Raw genomic sequence first — 23,159 nt, forward strand, 5'->3', positions numbered from 1 at the left:
GCTGGATCAAGCAAAAAATAAAACATGAACAAGGAAGAGGATATAATTTCAAGTTCATAAGAGATTCAAAAATAAGATAACACCATTTATAATGATACCAGTTCATTTGAATAGCTGTATAAAATAAATGATTTTCTAAGAAAAAAAATGTTGGAATTCACTCCAGAAGAGGGAAGAAACTGAATAGAACAATACTGTAACCATCTAAAAGCAGTTAAAGAGCTGCCTCTAACAAAAGCAGAGGCCAAGATGATTTTACTGGCAGATTCTACTAAACTTTCAGGGAACATATAATTCCTTTTCTATATGAGCTGTTCCACAGCATGAAAAAAAGATGGAAAAAGAAGGTTTATGAGGTTAGCATATTCTTGATATTGAAACAGAAAGGATAGTGTACACAAAGAATAGCTATAGACTACCATTATTTATGTAGGTAAATGGAAAAATCATAAAAAATAAGTGAAGTCCAACTTGGCATTAAAAGAATAAGTTAAATTACCAGGACTATATAAGGTTAAGTCTAGGAAACAAGGAAAAAACAATGCAGTTTATTACATGAACATGTGTCTTCCTTTAATACAAATGGCTAGTGGCAATCAGGATTACCAGTGATCTCCATTTTATAAATATTGGTCAGCCTCAGGTCTCACTTTGTGGCTGCCTCCTTTCTGGAAACTCCTCACTTTCTTGTTGTCTAGCAGCTCTATCTCTATACCATCACTTCTCAAATTAGTCAGACTGCACTTTTTGCTTGAGCTGTAAGCACTGTGTGTCAGATTGGGGGGCAGGCTTAGGTGAACACTGTATAAACCCAGATTTTACTTAGTGTGCTTCCCATCTTTTAAGAGGTGACACCCCTCTAGTTTCTCTGTTTCTGGTCTGTGTTTAGTGTCTTGAACAATTGTTTTTAATATTTTCCCCAGTTTATAATCATCTGTGAGAGGTCAGTTTGTATAAGCTATTTTACCATTACTGGAGGCTCTGCATCTCAAATTTACTTAAAGAATAGATTTTCTCTAGTGGGCAGGTGTTTAACTTCTGGAGTCTCAAGCAAATAATTTTACTTATATAACTTGGTAAAAGTATTTATAATTACTTTAGCTCTCCAAAGAGTTGGCACTTCTCTTTCGTATAATCCTTTTCAGTGTGTACTCTTCTACTGCTGATCGTTATTTATGCCCACAGTTCCAGTCTTTAATAGCAGTAGAGGAAGATTAGGTTCATTTAAGGTGACAGTAGTTATTTGTAAATTGCAATAATAATGGTAAGTTTACTAAAGAAGTTTTCTCTTACGGCAGTAGTTCATCAGATCTTTAAAAGTACTTACTGTTATTTTATGACAAATATATGGATTATATCTCTATATGACATTTAAAATTTTATTTATCAAAATTTCTTATTCTTTAGGTTTTTTTGTGAAAGTGGCAATGTTTAGCTCGGGAGAGTTGATTTATAAGAAGAAGACACGCTTACTGAAGGCCTCCAATGGAAGAGTAAAGTGGGGAGAGACTATGATTTTTCCACTTATACAGAGTGAAAAAGAAATTATTTTTCTCATTAAGCTTTATAGTCGAAGCTCTGTAGGAAGAAGACACTTTGTGGGACAGGTTAGTAGTCAGTTTTATCTCATATTCTTTCCTTGCGCTTTTGTAGCATTTAAACAGTTAGTTAAAAAAGGGAATACAGGATAAAACTGAGGCTGAATAGAGTGAAATTCTTCATCAAAATTTAAACGCAAAACTAAAAAAAAATGTTACTGTGAAAAAGTTTGCAGGAAAAAAAATTTACTGCAAAAATCAATCTTGTCAGACTTTTGGCTTTAATACAAAAGTAGTTTTAATTTATGAGCAACCAGGATTTTTAAAATGAGTTTTTTTTTCCTGAGATTTTCAACTTTAAAAATGGTAGGAAAGATCAGTTTTTCAATACTCTCCTTGACCCATTCCTTGTGAAAGAGGACTCTTACATATTTGAATCAGATTTCTTAAGGCTTCCTTTATTGTGTCATGTTCATTTTAATGTTTGTATGCTATTAGCTCCATTGTGGTAAGTCTGAATTCCTAGAAAACATTGATCTTAACAGTGGTTGTGATATTACTTAGTCAATATTGTTATCTGGATTAACCTATTTTAAAATTCTTAGTAATTTTTGTAAGACTGCATAAAGACTACACTTGCTTACTTGCCAATCCTATGGAACTTGTTTCCTTTTGTAGTTCTTTCTTTACTCTTATCGGGTACATTGTATTAGCCATATGTTATTTTTTATCCTAATTACAGTTTGACTCACATTTAAATTCCAAAATCTGGGATTCCCTGGTGGTCCAGTGGCTAAGACTCTGTGCTCCCAATGTAGGGGGCCCAGGTTCGATCCCTGGTCTGGGAACTAGAGCCCACATGCCAAACAAACAAATAAACTTTAAAAAAATAAATAAATAGATAAATTCCAAAATCTGTATTATTAGTTTTAAAAGCTTCTATTTGACAGCAAGATGTTATTAGCACTTTATATGAATCATCAAATTATATGTGAATTTTCAAAGATTGATATTAACTAACTTCATATATTCTACCTAAAATGTTTGTGAAAAATATTACATTGTTGTTGTTCTTCATTTATTCTTATTTGGAAAAGAGTTGGAACTCAAGAATTAGTATAACTAGCATACTTTTCAAAGTCATGGGACCTGTAAAGTTTTCCTGTATCATTAAGTCTCAACTACCATGTATGAATGAAATAGGAGATTTACCTGACAAATAATTTTCAGAATAATGTTTTTGGTGATTCCACTTTCTCAGTTGAGAGTGTAATTAAGAATAACTCTGGAAAGGTTCCTGTTGGTTATCTATTCCCTCTGGCTCCTCTGGGAGCCTTATTTATCTTAAATAAGATATATCTTAAGATTTATCTTAAATTTATTTAGAAGAATTAGAAACCGAGTTTCAAAGAAGTTAACTCCAAAGTAACATCATTTGTTAGTGCTATAGCTGAGTTGAGAATTCAAGTTTGTTTCCTTGTTCACCTTGCCTCCATGATACATAACATATAATGTGATATATAAGTATTTGCATAATGCTTTACACTTTTCCCAAGTCACTCACATATGTTATCTAAAGTTACATAAGTGATAGGTTCGTTGAAAGTTTTTACTGTGGATCAAGAATGATTTCATTTAGATTTATTAGATTTCAATTAAAATTATAGTTTTATTTAATGTAAAGGTACTTAAAATACACATTCCTTACCAATCAATTTGCAGCTTCCCAGGTGGCACTAGTGGTGAAGAAACTGCCTGCCAATGCAGGAGATGTCAGAGATGTTGGTTCAATCTCTGGATCAGGAAGATCCCCTGGAGAAGGGCATGGCAACCCACTCCAGTGTTCTTGCCTGGAAAATCCCATGGACAGAAGAGCCTGGTAGGCTACAATCCATAGGGTTGCAAAGAGTTGGATATGACTGAAGCGACTTAGCACACACCAATCAATTTAAATTATAATTAGTCTCAATTAGTATTTACAAAAATGTTTTTAAGTGGTTGGGATCAGTCTTAAGTTGAGCTTCTAGGTTAATTGCCTAAGAAAGGATACTAAAGACTGTTTTGGAGGAAATGATTCTGTAATACCTCACATTAAATTTTTAAATTGAATTGAGTCATATAAAATAGTCTTCAGTGACTAGGTTAGTATTTTAAAATTTAAGTTTCAAAGAGACAAACTTTTGGAAAAATGGAAATATGTTTAGTTGAAAATAGGTAACCCAAACTTCCATTTGTCTTTCATTAGTGATAATAATCAGTTGTATGAACTCAGTTACTATTATTGTGTTAAGTTAAATAACTGTACTATTCCTTTACAGATTTGGATAAGTGAAGACAGTAATAACACTGAAGCAGTGAGCCAGTGGAAAGAGACAGTCACACATCCAGAAAAGGTTGTTATTAAGTGGCACAAATTAAATCCATCTTGAAGATGCCGCACATTAATTTGGTGATGAACTTGACATTCTTTTCGAAGACTTATGATTTTAGTTTGCTACCAATTTAAAGAGACAAATCAGTACATTTGTTAATTTATTTATGGATTACATTATTAATTACATATTATAGTAATATAATGGATCTAATAGAAAAATTAAACTTGGTAAAAAATGGGATGAATTATATCAGATATCCAAAGTAAAGGAAATGTTTTAGACAGTAGGGCAATTAAATAAATTATAAAGTCAATAGGAATATCAGTCATAGATAGTTACTGCTATATAATGGTTATGAGTATTTTAAAGCTTTCATAGATATTAAAAATCTAGTATATTAAGTCTCTGTTAGTACAAGTGGACATATCAAGACTGCCACTGTTTCAGTGCTAGTCATTATTGATTATATCTTAACTCTACTGTTTTAACTTTTTAACTCCTTGCTACAGATTTTCCCTCAGAAAGCAAAAATGAATTGAACCACTTCAACTCTTCTTATTTGGGGAAAGTTTGTGGCCTATGTTTACCATTATTTACCCATAAGTTGTCACATTATGACTTTATAAACTATTTATCTCTAAGAAATCTCAGATATAGAAAACTACATTTTGGCGAGAGTAGAATAAACAAAAACACCAGAAGGTTGAAGTTTAATTGGAAATTCAGTGTACACACATTTTTCTCTAAGGTTATCATCCATATAGCCCATCCTAATTAGCAGAATTAAAGGAGCTTAAATAACAAATTCAATATTTTATGATAATCACTTATTTGTTTTTAGTTTTTTAAATATAAATTACTTGTTCTATAATCCACAACATTAGAATATTTTCCTATGCTTTAAAACTGACCATACATGATAACATTATGTAGCAAATACATACTTTCTGTTACAGTTTTTCTCCGGTACTCACTACAACTCAATATGTAGGGATAATTTCAGTTTAGTTGGTCAGACAAGCTGTGATCAAAAAAACAGTCATTTGGAGAAATCAGTAACACCATTCCTGATCTTGGAAAATATGACTTTATTTTTGCTAATGAGTAGTCTAAGTGATTCATCTTCCATTTTTTTTTCTCTTACCTTGTCCCACACATGCCAAAGATAAATACTGATATTTTAGGTCAGAAGTATACTTTGCTGTAACTTAAGCATGCCCTTTTATTCTGATTCTTGGTCTGTGTATCTCATTCAGTTCAGTTCAGTTCAGTTCAGTTGCTCAGTCGTGTCCGACTCTTTGCGACCCCATGGACTGCAGCAGACCAGGCCTCCCTGTCCAACACCAACTCTGAGTTTACCCAAACTCATGTCCATTGAGTCAGTGATGCCATCCAACCATCTCATCCTCTGTCGTCCCCTTCTCCTCCCACCTTCAATCTTTCCCGGCATCAGTTAAGATTTCCCAAATAAACACTAATTCCCCTTTTCCTGAGTACCACCTCCTCAAGCTACAAAACATGCAGAGTTGACATGCCCTTTGTTTCTGCTTCTAGAGTTACGGTATATTGAAGGTGTTGACAGGTACTCTCTGACACTCTGCGTTTTGAAATAGTTTTTTTTAGATTTGTGAAAAATGGCATACTGGTGAGTACTCATAAGGACTTTCAAGAGAAATCACCTTGAGTGGAGGTATTTTGCGTCTTTGAGACAGATGGCAGTCATTTAAAGCAACTTTTTTAAAAATAGACTTTATTTTTTAGAGCAGTTTTAGATTCACAACAAAATTGAGAGGAAGGTACAGAGAGTTCTCATATACCCTCTACCCCCACATTTACACAGCCTTCCTTGCTACCAACACCTTGCTCTGTAGTGGTATATTTGTTAAAATCACTGAACCTTCGTTGACATGTCATCACCCAAAGCCCATAGTTTATTTTAGGGTTCACTCTTTATGTTGTACATTCTATGAGTTTGATAAATACACAGATTACATGTATCCACCACTCTAATGTCACACAGAGTAGTGTCACTGCCCTAAAAATTCTCTGCAAATACAACCATTTGAATAGTTAAGAATGAAGTAAATATATCATTGTCTTTTAGATAAGTAAGAGACTTTGTTTTTAAAAAATCTAGAATTTTATTTTAGCAATTTTTTTGTGTTCTAGTAATGCTTTCAATTCCTAAATTTATTACAAGTAGTCATGTATTTAATGAAACTTCTAATTATTTTATTTAATTTTCAATAATTTTAATATGTGTGTAGTATATAATTTGAAGGAAAGGTATACTTCTTGGTTTCTTGTGTGTCTTAGAATCCTAGGTAAATAAAATAAAATTTTAAAAATCTTTTATTTTAAGGACTTCAGTTAGAGAAGTGTTTGACACAACTAAGATCCCAAATATTTTAATTAGTGTTTACTTAATTAAGCCTTTTTCAAATGAAGTAGTACTGAATAGGAGATGTTCTTACTGTTTCCTTGAAGCTTTACTTGGAAATATAAAAAGAAACACACTGTTCTGTTAATAGCTGCTCATGAGAAAAAACATTAGAAACTGGTAATAAAAAATTAAATACTATGCAAAAAATTACTTCTCTTTGTACTTACTTGGCATTTTTTTGCCTTTACCTGCTTATAAATGAGACAGAACTAAAATGATGCTGAGCAACCAGAGAAAAGCAGGGAGGGTTCACACTGATAGCTAACAGCTTGCACAGTGCTAATCTCTAACAGTGTATTTATTTATAAGTCTTCAGATTAATACAATTAAATAGCTGCAGTCCATGTCAAAATATAACTTCATTGTTTGGCTCTTGTTTGGTTTTCTGTGATTTTTTTTTAACAGAACTAGAGAACTTACCACTGAAGTATATCAGTTCAGAGGGAACCAGTGGTATTTTAAACATAAGTTATGTAGTCATGGTCTGAAAATAACCTAAATTGATCTTTTGTTTGAGTACAGTTATGTGAATTTCTCTGATACTAATGTACAAAAACTATATTTCCCAACAAAAATTTCCACTGTTTGTTTAATCAAATAATGGTTTGTTTATGAAGGATTTCAGAAATTTACAATAAATATCAACTTTTTATATTATGGCAGTAATGGATATTTCAAAATTATATATTTACTTTTGGTATTTGGTAGGTTGTATTGAGGGAAGTTCCAGATAAAAGTCTGTTAGTTGTGAGAATGTTTACAGTTGACCCGTGAACAACACAGGGATTAAGAGTATCCCAATGCAGTTGAAAATCTGAGTATAACTTTACATTTATCCCTCTGTGGTTCTGAATTCACAGGTTCAACTAACCTTGCATTGTATTATACTGTGTGTATGTTGAGCTGCTTCAGTTGTGTCCGACTCTTTGTGACCCTAAGGACTGTAGTCTGCCAGGCTTCTGTGTCCTTGGGATTCTCCAGGCAAGAATACTGGAGTGGGTTGCCATGCCCTCCTCCAGGGGATCTTCCTGACCCAGGGATCGAACCTGGTCTCTTTTATCTCCTGCATTAGCAGGTGGGTTCTTTACCACCAGCACCACCTGGGAACCCCAGTTATATCAAAACTGGGACTTAGGTTAAGGAAAACCACAGCAGTGTCAACTCCAGGGGGAGAGAATTCTTCATCTCAGATTTAGTCTAAAGAAACTGAACAATGTTTATCTTTTTAAAAATTTGGTGGAGTATCATTTTGGATATGAACAGTGGATACAGGGAGTTAAGAGATGCTGTCTTCATTTGGAACCTGGCCACATCTCTGCCTGTCTTGGCATTGTGTCCAGGAAAGGTACAAAATATTGTGATGAGAAGTTGTGCATCTCTCAAGAGGTCCATGCTCAGATGACTCAAGCCCAGCCTCAGTGGACCTGGTAAGCTCTGAGCCCATCCACTGGCCTCAGGCAGAGCTTGTCTACCTATGTACTTACTGAAAAAAATCCGCATATAAGTGGACTTATGCAGTTCAAACCTGTGTTGTTCAAGAGTCAGCTGTATTAGGGTTCCAGAGAAATGGAATCAGTAGGAGACAGATAAGAAGGGAGGGAGATACAAATTTTCTTTTAATTATGATGAATTCCTGTATGTTTATGGAAACTGAGAAATCCCACAATCTGCCCAAGCTGGAGACCCAGGAAAACCAATGGTCTAATTCAGTCTGAGTTCAAAAGCTTGAAAACCAGAGGCGCCAATAGTATAAATCTCAGTCTGAAGTCAAGAGAAGATGAGATAAGAACAGCTCAGTGGGGCGGGGCGGGGTGGGGGGGGAGGCAAATTCATCTTTCCTTTGCCTTTTGTTCTTTTCAGGCGCTCAACAGATTAAAAGATGCCCACCCACACTGATACAAGTACTAATCTCATCTAGAAATACCCTCACAGACACACCCAGAAACGATATTTAATCTGGCACCCTGGCCAGTCAAGCTGACACATAAAATTAACTATGACAGGTATCTACTAGTGTTCTGTTAGTGCATTAGTTGTAATTCTTGTTCAAAAATAAATATCAAATGCTTGAATTGTTGTCTGAAACATCAAGAAAATAATTATGAAAAGGATATATATGAAGTATCTGTCCATTTTGAAATACAGATTTAAGATTTAACAAAGTGTTAAAGAGTGTTGACCTGAAATAAATACACTGTGCTGACTGAAAAGAAAAAAAAACAAAAAACGTACAGCCTGAAAGTTGAGAATTTTGCTTTATTCAGCAGTTTTCTGAGGACTTCAAGCCTAAAAGACAGCCTCTCAGATCACTCTGAGGTACTGCTCTGAAGAGGTAAGGGAGGACCAGAATATATAGGGGTTCTTAAAGGTAGTGGGAACATCAAAAGATGAATTAAAGAAAATTGGATATCTTAAGGAATTTAGCACTTTTCTATGTATGGGAAGATCCAAGAGCCAGGGCTCACTGAAAATCATTTCTTTGATGTGCACCTTAGCTATCATCGAGAGCCAGTGTCCTGGCTTTCCCATCCTGAGTGCCCTCAGGGTGCACTGTTGTGGGTGGTTGCAGCCACTGAGGGCTTGCCAGCAGGGGCAGCCCCATTTGTCTCCATCCTGACTTCCCTCCAGGTTCACTGTCAGGGGCAGCTTGATGGCAACATCCTTTGTTTACCCATGCAACAGGCAACATTTTTCATTCAAAACAGTCAGATACTTCTCTAGAAAAGATGGATTTATTTGGGAACAGCAGAGGATTGCAATTTGTGGCCAGCTACCATGGAGAGTCAAGTCTAAGTCCTGCCTGTCAGTGAAGGAGAACACTATATTATAGAGAGGAAAAGGAAGTTGAGAGAGCTACAGTAAACAGAGTCCATGGCTTTTCACTGGTTGAGTTCTTGCCAGGAAAGAAGAGTCTGCTTTCTGTTGAGCTTTGGTCACATTGCAGGGCATGGGAGCTCCCCCTTCTGGTCTCCCAATTCTATCTTATTGAGGTTTCTGTTTATTTACAAGAGTTAATGTAGCCCTGGGCTTTCCAGGTGATGCAGTGGTAAAGAATCTGCCTGCCAATGCAGGAGATACATGCAAGAGACATGGGGTTGATCCCTGGGTTGGGAAGATCCCTTGGAGAAGGAAATGGCAACCCACTCCAGTATTCTTGCCTGGGAAATCCCACGGACAGAGCGGCCTGTCAGGCTACAGTCCAGGGGATAGCAGAGTCAGACACAACCGAGCACACACACAAAATGTAGCCCTATGAAATTTTGTTACTATTTAGTTGCTAAGCCCTGTATAAAATTAGATTATATTTTATGGGTGATAGATTATCTGAAGATGAATGCTGCCTATATTTTCAGTGATTTCCTAGTGGAAAAATTTTTAATTTAGGATTTACAGATTTTTTAACTTTCATGTATAAAAGTCTGATATCTAAAATAATGATATTTTATTAAAATTGATAACTAACTTCAATCATATAACTATATTAAAACATAGGGCTCTGATAATAGCAGTGAAAGAAAGTAAAAGTAAAGTCGCTCAGTCGTGTCCAACTCTTTGTGACCCCATGGACTGTAGCCTACCAGGCTCCTCAGTCCATGGAATTTTCCAGGCAAGAGTGCTGGAGTGGGTTGCCATTCCCTTCTCCAGTGGATCTTCCCAACCCAGGGACTGAACCCAGGTCTCCCGCATTGCAGGCAGACGCTTTACCGTTGGAGCCAGCAGGGAAGCAGTAATAGCAGTAGGTGTCTAGAAAGAAAGGTCTGTGTGTCCTCTCAAACCGTTAAAAAAGATAGCTGATTCCGTGCTGGGGTAAATCTATGACTGAGATATGCCTTTTAGAATATGATGATTTTCATTTTCTCATGCTGTGTCATTTTTTTTCTGGGTCACCATTCTGTAGTTTCTGAGGCAGAAGGATAAAATATACTTGTCCTTAATCATAGAACTAGATTGATTTTAGCAGATAAATTTGATTGACTGTGGTTTTAAGTTGTCTTTTAATTTCTAGGTTGTTAATCTTTCTTGATTATACAATACATGGACTAAAATTAAAAACTAAATTTTAAAATGAGCCATTTAATATATTTCATAATTCAGTAAAAAAATATCTATATGGCACTTTATGCAAAGAACTGTTCTAAGTCCTTTCAGGGATAAAAAAAGGAATAGTCGGGTGGCGGCAGCGGGAGCCGAGGCGGAGGCTCCGGACGCTGCTCAGGAACCCGGGACGCCAGAGTGCCTGCTCCCGGAGTGCTCAGCCCCGGAGGCGGGCCCCACCTGGAGCCAGCTCAGGAGGAGAGGGAGGCAGGAAGGAAGGTGTGAGGAAGCCGTGAGCAGAGCACAGAATGATCTGGGAGGGAAGGGGACTGACTTCCTGGCAGCCTCAGCTCCAGTTCCCAGTTCCTGCCTGAGTATCCTGTCCCAAGAATGGCCTCCACCCAGGCCGCCTGGTGTTGCCTGGGCAGCCTCTGCCCTGTTCCAGAGATCAGGAGGACTTTCTGAGCTATGGGGACAGGAGAATTCTCTATAGGCCCTATGGAATTCTGAATCTTGGGTGAGAAGAGCAACATGGAGAGTGAAGGAGCCAAGCTTCTGCCAAGCCGCACCCATCATGGCCAGACTACAACTGAATAATGGTTGACCAGGGAAACTTGAGAACCAATCATGGCCGAGTATGGGACTCTCCTCCAGGACCTGACCAACAGCATTACCCTTGAAGATCTGGAGCAGCTCAAGTCAGCCTGCAAGGAGGACATCCCCAGTGAGAAGAGTGAGGAGATCACTACTGGCAGTGCCTGGTTTAGCTTCCTGGAGAGCCACAACAAGCTGGACAAAGACAACCTCTCTTATGTCGAGCACATCTTTTAGATCTCCCGCCGTCCTGACCTCCTCACTATGGTGGTTGACTACAGAACCCGTGTTCTGAAGATCTCTGAGGAAGATGAGCTGGACACCAAGCTAACCCGTATCCCCAGTGCCAAGAAGTACAAAGACATTATCCGGCAGCCCTCCGAGGAAGAGATCATCAAATTGGCTCCTCCACCGAAGAAAGCCTGAGCAAGGGGGAGGAAGAGGAAGAGTCCCAACGTGGTTATTGCAGGCAACGTTCCCTCTCTCCATGGTCTAGAAGCCCCTACCCCAAGATAGAAAGAAAGGAAGAAGCTAAGTACAGTGTTTCCGTTGCACTGATCCCCAATTCAGTCCAGGAGGGGGCTTGGTAACCCCTCTCCCTCAATATCCTGGCACCTTGGGCTTGTGAACACCTCCTAGCTAAATCACTAGAGTACAGTGACCGTAGCCTCCTGCCTGTCCCAAGTCAGCCCTCCCCACCCTGACCGTGCTGTGTGTACATATATATTCTACATATATGTATATTAAACCCACATTGCCATGTGTAAAAAAAAAAAAAAAAGAATAGTCCATCACTCTTTACTCCAGGGTTTAATATTTCAGGAGGGAAATAAAACAGTATAAAGCAGAATTTTAATAAGCAGGATTTAAATATGGACAAAATGTTTAGGGGCTTAAATAAAGAATTGAGAAAGTAGCATTGACATAAATACAATACCATGTGTAAAATAGATACCTAGTGGGAAGCTGCTATAAAACACAGGGAGCCCAGCCTGGCACACTGTAATGACTGGGATGGAGTGGGGGTGGGAGGGAGGCTCAACAGGGAGGGGGTATACGTGTAGTTATGACTGACTGGTAGTGCTGTACGGCAGAACAACACAACGTTGTAAAGAAATTTTCCTCAAGAAAAAAAAAGAAAAATTTTAAAGTTTAAAAAAAGAATTAATTAAATACAGCTGAAGAAATTAGGAAAGGCTTGGTAAAATTAGGTAAGGCTTTGATCTGAAACGCACAAAACCAGGCAGATTGGCAGCAATGTGAATTCATGATCACTGACTCTGCCAAACTAGCAATCTTAGTTCATTTCTTTTATCAGCTGACTCACTTTGAAAAACAGTTTATACTTGCTTCCACTGTCTTCTAATCTTCAACTCACCTGCTCCTTTCTTTACTCTTAGTAGTAGAAGATCTTGTTTCATACTTGACAAAAGTGTCAGGCATTCCTTCACTATCCCATTGTCACATCCACAAACTTATTTTTAGTCATATCTATTCTCATTATGTTAGAAAGTCAGTTCTTTCTTATGAATTCTGAATCCAACCCTCTGCTTTTCAGGGATCTCATTTCTTTTACTGTGCCTATTCTCTTCTATTCCTTGAGCCTCTCTACTGGATAACTCCTATCATCATTCAGGGCTCCTTGGTGCATGCTTGACTATGGAGGTCAAGATTCTGTTCTGATGAAGGAACCTGTATAAAGCAAGGACAGTGCGACATACTCCTGGTGTAGATCTGTCTTCCCAGGTCCGCTTTGTTCGCCTCAGGGCATACTACTGTGAATGAGTCTATTTGGGGCCCATGATGATTCCCAGAAGCTCAGTTTTCATTATCACAGGAATTTTTATTTTTCTTCACTTTCCTTCTCTCACGTGGCTTTTCATTCCCAATCATAACCTTCATTTCTGCTTGCTTAACAAGTATTGTAACTGGTGGAAAACAATCCCAACAAATTCCCGAGCAGTTGTTAAGAACTTAAGTGTAGTTAATGAGTGCAAGCATTAGTTTCTCAACATAGTATGTTAGATCACCTACACTTCAGGCCTCTCTGAAGTGGCCTATTTTCTTCTTTTAAGAAATTCTTTATATATTATACATTTAATATTATATATATAATTTTATTTATTTGTTTTTGGCTGTGCTGGGTCTTCATTGCTACTTGGGCTTTTTCTAGCTGCGGTGAGCAGGAACTACGCTCTAGTTGCAGTGAGCATGCTTCTCATTGTGGTGGCTTCTCTTGTTGCAGAGCACAGGCTCTAGGGCATGTGGGCTTCAGTAGTTGTGGCACGTGGGCTCAGTAGTTGCTGCTCCCGGGCTCTAGAGCACAGGCTCAATATTTGTGGCACATGGTTGTAGTTGATCTGAGGCATATGGACTCTTCCCAGACCGGGGATGGAACCCGTGTCTCTTGCACTGGCAGGCAGATTCTTTACCACTAAGCCACCAGGGAAGCCCTAAGAAACACCAGAAGGCAGAGTGTTATTTTTAACATGTAAATATGGTTGTCATTCCTTAGTTCCTATTGCTCTTGATGTGAAGCCCCAAATCCTACAAGGTCATGCATAGTCCAAACTCTGCTTTGTATTCCAGCCTCATCTTAAACTATTCGCGTGGATCCATTTCTGTTCCTGGAAGACAATACATGCCTAGCTTCCTCAGTATCTTTGCACATGTTGTCTCATCCCTGTGGCATAGTTTTACTCTTTACTCTTCCCTTTGCCAAATTCTATTGTTTTTCAGGTGCTAGCTTAAATGTCTATTCCTCAGAAAAGTCTTTTATTATATCTTAGGCAATGTTAGATCCTATTTTCTTATATAATTTTCCTTTATAGCTTTTATCATAGTTATGGTTAAAAATTCTGAAGTTTTTGCTTAAGATCACTTCTACACTGCAATTTCATGAAAGCAGGGTCCTGTTTATTGTTTCATTCCTGAGGCTATTGCAGTACCTGGCACACAATGAATATATAGTAAATATTGTTTATTCATTCGTTTAGCTGATAGGCAGCATTTTGGGTTCCAGGGATATAGCAGTGAATAAACAGAAAAAGATGAATGAACACACTGAGTCATATTATATTGCTCATAAATGGTAGCTGAAGGCCAGTATCTTCTTCCTGAAGGAAATAATGTTGGATTATACATTATTAGTAATTTACTTTTAAGATTTGTTGATGTATTTCTTAATTATAGAAAAAAGAAACATACCTTCGCACTGAGTTACAGCTTAGGAAAAATAGGTCTGGAAAAAATTTTTCTGAAATTCGGAGCAGTATTTATAATGTTGTTGTTCCATTGCCAAGTCATCTCTGTTTATTTGCAACCCATGGACTGCAGCATGCCATAATTGATGCTAAATTTCATGGGTTGCTGAGTATTCACCAGATTTTACTTTATTGTTGCATGTTAACAGCTTACTGTGTGTCATTATGAAGCACAAACATTCTACTAGTTTATTTAAAATTTTTTTTTTTTTGCAGGGAAGCTGTTAAGTATGGTTCCTGAATAAAATAGGAAGGATATTTAGATTGTGTCCAGCTTTGAAATTTTCCTGTTAGATGTAAATAACCTCTTTATTTGCCTGTCTAAAAAGGATTCATAAAACTTTAGTAGAAAAGATGAGTAGAGGATTGTTTGGGTAACAGTTCTAATACTGGAAAGACAGAACGAGAAGTTTGGAGACCTTTTCTGGTAGAATTTAAGAAAGGAATTCAGAGAAGAGGCTTTCAGAGAAGTAAAACTAACCCTATGTACATCTCAAAACAAAGGACTCATTCTCACAGATATTCATTCTGGGGACAAGGAAGATGAATAAGATTTTCTTACTATGATGTAGTTGCACAGTCATCTCTTAGCAAAGTGCCTAATACTGTATTCTTCCCAATACTTTACACTTTTTACATAAAACATCTTGTCATAATTTAGACTTCCTCAGAAAAATGTGTGTGAAATTCTTATACTACCCCTCCCTCTTCTCCTTTCCTTCATCTTTCCTTCCTCCTTCCTCCTCTTCTGCATCTCTGCTGTTTACCAAAACTCATGCTCAGTTTTTGCTTTCTTCATAGAAAATATGAAAACTGATTTGGTCAGTGATAATAAAATTGACTATTATGTCTAAATAAGACCTGAAGGGTCCTCTAGAGTAAATTCCCACTGTTGGATAACTACGTTGTACCACTCATTTTTAGATGCTGGGAATATACCTAGTAAATAAAAACTGCCCTCATAAAATTTATAGTGAGTATATCAGAACACACAGAATATTTCTGAGTAAACTCTGATGAATTTCAATGAATGAAAGAGCAAATACAAGATCAGAAAATCTGTTCCTGATCTTCCTTCCTTATGACTCTTTCAAACACTAATGGTCCTTGTTTAATTTCCTTCTGTTTTAGGTTACTTCAAATACTCATGTTCATAACATATTGATATTCTAAGAGTTTTTTTCAAAAGAGGTGCATTTTTAAAGTATTATTTTCCTTGAACTACTTTGACTTTAGCCAAAAAGTACAATGGACATCTTTGTACTGTAAGAGATTATAGTGACTGGGAAGGCCAAAGAGAAAGTATTTAAGTTTCTGCATTTCCTTTCTCTTTCTGTGTGTATATGAATGTACTTGTACTCTCCCTGATGTAGTCACATAGGTTAATTATTTTCTGTCTTTTAAGATTGGAAAATGAAGGAAAGGAAAAAGGCATCAGAAACATTTTCTTAAAATGTTAAAGCTAGATTATTTACTAACTAAGCACAGTTTCTTTGGAACATTGAAAAAGTAGTTGAGTCTTTTCTAAAAACATTTTCTTTATTCTTAAAGATATTTTTACTCTTTTGAAGCATATGGGCAAGACAAAAGGAAGAGTGGGCTTAAGTTAGTGGGGTTTTTCAGGAAAATGGTGCTATCAAGTGTCAAAGTCACAGTAAGTTGGTAGGATTTGTCTTAAAGTGTGTGTGTGTGTGTGTGTGCATGTGCATGTGTCCATGCATGCAACACACATGTCCTTTATCTTGTAGAATTAGAAAAATGACATCTGTTTTCTTGAAAGGGGAATAAATGATTCCAACGGAGTTGGAAGAATGATGGAAACATTATGACTGATTTGATCACAATCAAGTTTATTTCTTTTCCCAATCCAGAAAAACACTAAGCTTAAGAAATAATGAAGGGAAAAAGGCTTCCTCTTTCCTAGTCCAGAAGAAAGTAAGTTGCAGAAACAAAACAGGAAAATGTTTGGAATAATGTCATTGTTTTTTGGGCTTACGGTATACAGTTCCCTGGGTCTAGCCTTCTGTCTCTGCAGTGGATGATTAATAATAAATGCTCTAGGAGTTCATATTCCTGTTCCTTTCTGAAACCTTAAAGAGTTAAAAAATTTTTTCATAATGGTATTACCTGGCTATATGAAACAAAATAATAGTTTTTCACTTTTTTCTTCCCTAGAATACCTGAGGTGTGTGACACACTTCATGACTAACAGTGAGTCATAGCAGCAATAATTTGCATCCAGGTTATGAATCTTGGGGTGTGTTTGGGGAACTCTAGATGATTTTGTTATGCCTGTTATAGAATTATTGAAGTAGGTAGATCATAGTGAAATTCATACACATACCTAAGCTATGTAGTTTGTGAGTTTTTTCATTTTTTATAATTATGGTAAAATAGATATAAAAGTTACCATCTTAACCATTTTTAAGTGTATATTTCAGGAGTATATTCATAATGTTCTGCAGCCATCACCACCATCCATCTCCATAACTCCATCTTGGAAAATCCAAACTCTATATCTATTAAAATCTTAACTCCCCATTCCTTCCTCCCCCAGCCTCTGGAAACCACCATTGTACTTTGTGTTCCTATGATTTTTGACTGCTTCAGGTCTCTCATGTAAGTGGAATCACACAACATTTGTCTTTTTGTGACTGACTTATTTCACTTATGGAGGATGAAATGGCAACCCACTCCAGTATTCTTGCCTGGAAAATACCATGGACAGAGGAGCCTGTCAGGCTACAGTCTACGGGGTCGTAAAGAGTTGGACACGACTGAGAACGCACACACCATTTCTTCTAGTCCTCAAGGTTCATCCATGTGGTAGAACATGTCAGAACTTCTTTCCTTATTAAGGCTGAATAATAGTTCATTGAATGTATATGTGATATTTTGTTTGTTTTTTCATCCAAAAATGGACACTTGGGTTCTTCTGTATTTTAGCTATTTTGAACAATGTTGCTACAAAGATGAGTGTGCAAATTCTCTTTGAAACTCAGCTTTCTTTTTTGTATATACTCAGAAGTGGAATCACAGTATCATGTGGTAATTCTGTTTTAAATTTTTTTAGTAACTACCATACTGTTTTCCAATAGCTGCTATACCACTTTACATCCCATCAACAGAGTAAAAACAGCAAGTATTCCAATTTCTCCACCTCCTCACAGATACTCATTATTTTCTGTTTTATTGTTTTTTGTGGTTTTTTTTTCCTGTTTTGGGTGTATTTTGTTTGTCTGTTTGTTTTGATGATAGCTATCCTAATCACTGTGAGGTAGTGTCTCATTCTATTGTTGATTTGCATTTCCCTAATGACTAGTAGAACTTTCCTGGTAGCTCAGATGGTAAAGAGTCTGTCTGCAATGCAGGAAACTTGGGTTCGATTAGTGATGATTATTAATGTTGAGCATCTTTTCATGTCCTTATTGGCTATTCGTATACCTTTGGAGACATGTCTATTCAAGTCCTTTGTCCTTCTTTGAGTTGGGTTTTTTTTGTTTTTGTTGAGTTTTAGGAGTTCTCCATATATTCTGGATATCAACACCAGGATCAGATAGATGATTTGTAAATAAATCCTCCCACTCTGTGGGCTGTCTTTCACTCTGTCAATATTGTCTTTTGATGCACAAAATTAAATAATTTTTATGAAGTCCATTTTGGCTATTTTTACTTTTGTTGCCTTTGCCTTTGTTGTCATACCCAAGATACAATGCCAAATCCTAGGCCATGTAGTTTTATCTTAAAGCAAGTCACACATTAAAATGTAATTTATCCTTTTTAATTTCTCAAGTGTTTGTTCCTCATTAATATTGGGTTGACCAGAAAGTTCCTTTGATTTTAAGTAAAAGTAAAAGACATTTTTCATTTTCACCAAGAGCTTTATTGAACAATGTAGTCACTGTTTTGTTCCACTACCTTCTGCCATTTTCAGAAAATGTCATAATTCTGGCTTCCCCAAACTTTCTACCTGTTTGAGCAAAGAACTGTTCCAGGTGCCTTTTATATTCTTCCAGGGAATTGAAATTTTTTCCATTAAGAGAATTTTGTAAAGTCTGAAATAAATGGAAATCCAATGGTGAATACAGCAGATTAATCAGAACTTCCCAGCTAAGCTGTAACAGTTTTGCCTGGTCATCAAAGCAATATGTTGGACTTCCCAGGTGGTGCAATGGCAAAGAATCCACCTGCCAATGCAGGATACCCACATAGTAGACATGGGTTCGATCCCTGGGCTAGGAAGTTCCCCTGGAATAGGAAATGGCAACTCACTCCAGTATTCTTGCCTTGAAAATTCCATAGACAGAGGAGCCTGGTGGGCTACAGTCCATGGGGTTGCAAAGAGTCAGACACGACTAACCACGTACACACACAAAGAAACATGTAGTCATGCATCATCCTAATGGAAGATTATGCATTTTTTGTTGACCAATTCTGGTGCTTTTCATCAAGTGCTGATTTCAGTTGGTCTAACTGGGAGCAGTACTTGTTGGAATTAATCATTTGGTTTTCAGGAAAGAAAGAGCTCATAATAGAATACTCCCTTGCAGTCTCACCATGTGCACAACATCACCTTCATTGGATGAAGACCAACCTTTGATGTGGCTGAGGTAGTTCATTTTGCTTGCTCCATGGTCTCTTCCATTCCTAATTGTAGTATCCACTTTTCATCACCTGTTACATTTTTTTTTAATGGAACATTTTCTTTACATTTAAGTAGAGAACCTCATGCGGAAACAGTCAACAAGGTTTTTTTTTCACTTAACTTATGTGGAATCCAAACTTCAAAGCAATGAACCTAACCAAGCTGGTGCAAATGATTTTCATTTGAATATTTTGAGTATGTTGGCTGTCTCACACATGGTATAATGGTAATTGTTCTCAGTTAATGTCTTGATTTGATTGCTATCAACTTCAACTGGTCTACCTGACTGGCGCATCTCCAGCAAGAAGATGCTGTGGAGCAAGAAATCTTCAGCATAAAACTTTGCTTTTGACATGTTTTGATCAGTCACAGCACCTTCTCCATACACTGCACAAATCTTTTTTGTGTGTGTTTCAGTTGTGTTTTTGCCTTTCTTGAAATGATAAAGCATAATATGTTGAAAATATTGTTTTTTTCCTTCTATCTTCAGTATTAAAATGGCTACACAAAAATTCAACAATTTTGATAAATTTTTAAAAAATGTACACTGATATAACAGCTGTCATAATACAATCTAACAAAATCGTTTTGAATGAAGTTAAAGACAACTAGATGCTACTCGAGCCATCTTACAGAAAAACCGAACTTTTTGGCCAACCCTAAATATTGTTTAAGTATTTTTCATGGCCTAGGGATGAGACAAATAAAGTACACATATTTTATTTATTTTTCACATATTTTATTTTAAAATGTTTTTTAAATATGTTACAATATATTTTTAGAAAAATATTTGTTGTTCAATGTGTCCGACTCTTTGCAACCCTATGCACTGCAGCACGCCAGGCTTCTCTGTCCTTCACTATCTCCTAGAGTTTGCTCAAACTCATGTCCATTGAGTCAGTGATGCCATCCAACCATCTCCTCTGTCATCCCTCCTTCTCCTGCCTTAAATTTTTTCCAGCTTCAGGGTCTTTTCTAATGAGTTGGCTCTTCTCATCAGGTGGCCAAAGTGTTGGAGCTTCAGCATCAGCCCTTCCAATGAATATTCACTATTGATTCCCTTTAGGATTGACTGGTTTGGTCTCTTTCCTGTCCAAGGGACTCTCCAGAGTCTTCTCTAGCTCCACAGTTCAAAGACATCAATTCTTTGGCACTCAGCCTTTTTTATAGTCCAGCTCTCACATCCGTACATGACTACTGGGAAAACCATAGGTTTGACTACAGCAACTTTGTAGGCAAAGTAATGGCTCTGCTTTTTAATATGCTGTCTAGGTTGGTCATAGCTCTTCTTCCAAGAAGCAAGTGTCTTTTAAAAATTTCATGGCTGCAGTCACCATCCGCATGATTTTGGAACCCAAGAAAATAAAAGTCTGTTACTGTTTCTATTGTTTCCCCATATATTTGCCATGAAGTGATGGGACTAGATGCTATGATCTTCGTTTTTTGAATGTTGAGTTTTAAGCCAGCATTTTCACTCTCCTCTTTCACTTTCATCAAGAGGCTCTTTAATTCCTCTTCACTTTCTGCCATAAGGATGGTGTCATCTGCATATCTGAGATTATTGATATTTCTGGCATTCTTGATTCTGGGTTGTGCTTCATGCAGCCTGGCATTTCACGTGATGTACTCTGCATGTAAATAAACAGGGTGACAATATACAGCCTTGACGTACAACCTTTCCCAATTTGGAACCAGTCCATTGTTCTATGTCCAGTTCTGACTGTTGCTTCTTGACCTGCATGCATACAGGTTTCTCAGGAGGCAATATACCTCTGTCTACAATCTGCTTCCCTTTGCTTTGATTTCATGCTCTCCAAGCAATTATCTGTCTCCTAAAATTCAATTCTCTAGGTGCCCTGACACAAAACAGAGGTTGACTGTGAAAGCAAACATAAATATTTCTGTTACTGAAAGGGCTATCCTTACTTAATAAATGTACTACAGTTGTACCTCAGACATTGGAAAGTTTTGTTAGCCAAACCAACTCCTCTAATTTATTAGTGTTCTGATAAAATGAAAATTTGAGCCTCACAAAAGATAATACCTTCCAAGACTATGCTAAAGCCTTTGACTGTGTAGATCACAACACACTGGAAAATTTTTAAGGAGATGGGAATAACCAGACCACTACTTGCCTCCTGAGAAACCTGTATGCATGCAGGTCAAGAAGCAACAGTCAGAACTGGACGTGGAACAACGACGACATTTCAGCTTGCTAAGTTATAATCACGTTTTATGATGTCTTCCAGATTATCCACATCTTAGAAATTCCCCACACTCTTTGATAATATGTAAATATGTTTGGTAATATATAAATGAAGTCTCTAGTTTTGCAGTTTTTATTCTATCAATAGCATTTGACATAGTTAATTGCCCCCTCCTTTTAAAAACACTTTTCTTCATTTTTAAGAAACTTTTTTTTCCTTAGCTGGAATAGCTTTAAGCACTAAATGAAATATGGAGGAAAATATGGCACTGTCATTTAGAAGGCAAGGAAACTAGACAAGGTTTATGTTGTACTTTGTTGGGAGGCTTCATAGCACAAGGAAGGTAAGAGGAATATATCAGTGTAGAATTCTTCTTCAGCTAGTCAAAGAATATCTCAGGTCATCATGTGAATCTCATGTGAATCTGCATCCCAATGATATGTCAGTTTGGGATTTAGATGACTGGAACCCAGTTTTCAAATAATGATATGTTTTCCAAAGATACAGGGGAAATGTTATAAAACAGCTGTCTCTGTCTTTATGTGTCTCACATTCTCTAGCAAGATCTCTATTTTTATTGCAGGGTTGTTTGAAAGTGTGAAAAGTGTATTTTGATGCTTTCTGGCATCTTAGTTTACTTATCTGAAAGTGTTTTATCATTTTTCTCCCTTAGGAAGAAAATAATGAGAAACAACTTTTTCATGCCAAGTATGGTGTAGAGTTAAAGAAATGTAGTCTTGCATTGATATTATGTTTTAAAGATTTGCTGAGACTCCCTGTTTTCTACAAGTTTCAGAAGTAGAGTTCCTTGAGAACATTAGTTCATAACATTACCTAGGTTTTTTTTTTTTTTTTGGCTGTGTCACATGGCATGTGGGATCTTAGTTCCCTGACCAGGGATTGAACCTGTGCCCCCTGCCCTGGAAGCACAGAGTCTTAACCACTGGACCACCAGAGAAATGCCCATAATGTTACCTAAATTTTAAAGAGCAATTCCTTTACTCAGTGCTGACTTTACCCCTTTTGTGGGATGAAAGTTACCTGAAAGCACTTTATCATCCACATTATTAACCAACACGGCAGGGTGATCATCACCAGTTTTGCATATATAGCAGAGGATTTACTTAATCTGAGATTAACTTTTCTGCTTACTGCCTTTGGGATATGGTCATAATTACAGAAACCATCAATAAAAATTTTTGGAAGGAGGAGAGTTGTGATAGTATACTTATAAAAAACATCTGGAAGCTTATTACATTTATGGAAAAGGCTTTATCTGCTACAATTCCAAATAATTTTGTCATAGAGGTGGAGTGATAATGAGGAAAAAAGTACATACAAAGATCTTGTTTCCAAAAATGGAGAAAAAACTAGGAATAAAACATCACTTAACCATCACCAAGCCAATTGGTATAATCATTCCCATTTGAAGAAGTTCATATTCATACCTAAAGAAAATTATAAGCACATGAGAAATGTTTTATCTTATGTAGATAAATGACTTAAAAGGAATCCAGGTAAATGTAGCTTTCAATCAATTATATGCACAGGATATCAATTATATATGGGTTCCAGAGAAAACTGTATTTCTATTTTTTCTTTTTTATAATTAAATCTGTGTGCCAGTTATTAAAATTTTTAACTCTTAATTTTTTCAACGTGTATTTATATACTGCCTCACATGCATGTCTATGAGAAAGTGGTAGGAAGAAGTGCTCTACTGACTTTTGTGTCACAGAATGACCATTAATGATTGGTTATCTTCCAGACTGATTCAAGTTAAATAACAAGAGTTAACATTAACTAACAGAGATTAATTACATGTCAGAAGTCTCTTGAAATAGTCCTGAGAAAAAGGGAAGTAATTTGATGAAATGTAAACCCATGTTCCTTGGGAATAGTTATTTTCTCAGGATACAGAATAAGAGAAAGACTAATAAAATCTCAATACCCAGTATCATTAGCATAGGTCTTGGGGTTTATATATGGGTGTAATATACTTTCTTACCCTTTGGAGCCATGCTGATATTGTTTTCCTTTGCCTGAAACACTTTAGTCA

The 23,159-nt window shown here is 36.7% G+C and overlaps 1 protein-coding gene, 1 long non-coding RNA gene and 1 pseudogene across 4 annotated transcripts in view; 2 read left to right on the forward strand and 1 right to left on the reverse strand.

Annotated features, from left to right (window-relative positions):
* TC2N (tandem C2 domains, nuclear) overlaps positions 1 to 6,503 on the forward strand; it is a 42,075-nt gene extending 35,572 nt beyond the window's left edge. For all 3 annotated transcript variants that reach the window (XM_020875963.2, XM_020875964.2, XM_070477945.1), the window contains exons 11-12: positions 1,408 to 1,607; positions 3,857 to 6,503. In XM_020875963.2, the coding sequence (XP_020731622.2) occupies positions 1,408 to 1,607; positions 3,857 to 3,967 (311 nt within the window). In that variant the 3' untranslated portion in view covers positions 3,968 to 6,503. The remainder of the gene's footprint in view (positions 1 to 1,407; positions 1,608 to 3,856) is intronic.
* The window catches only part of LOC139038709 (uncharacterized), a 448,893-nt gene that overhangs the window by 342,754 nt on the left and 82,980 nt on the right, over positions 1 to 23,159 (reverse strand). The gene's annotated exons all lie outside the window — the stretch shown is intronic.
* On the forward strand, positions 10,923 to 22,749 carry LOC139038707 (astrocytic phosphoprotein PEA-15 pseudogene; annotated as a pseudogene).

Source organism: Odocoileus virginianus, chromosome 16 (assembly GCF_023699985.2).
Source record: "Odocoileus virginianus isolate 20LAN1187 ecotype Illinois chromosome 16, Ovbor_1.2, whole genome shotgun sequence".
Taxonomy (NCBI): Eukaryota; Metazoa; Chordata; class Mammalia; order Artiodactyla; family Cervidae; genus Odocoileus; species Odocoileus virginianus.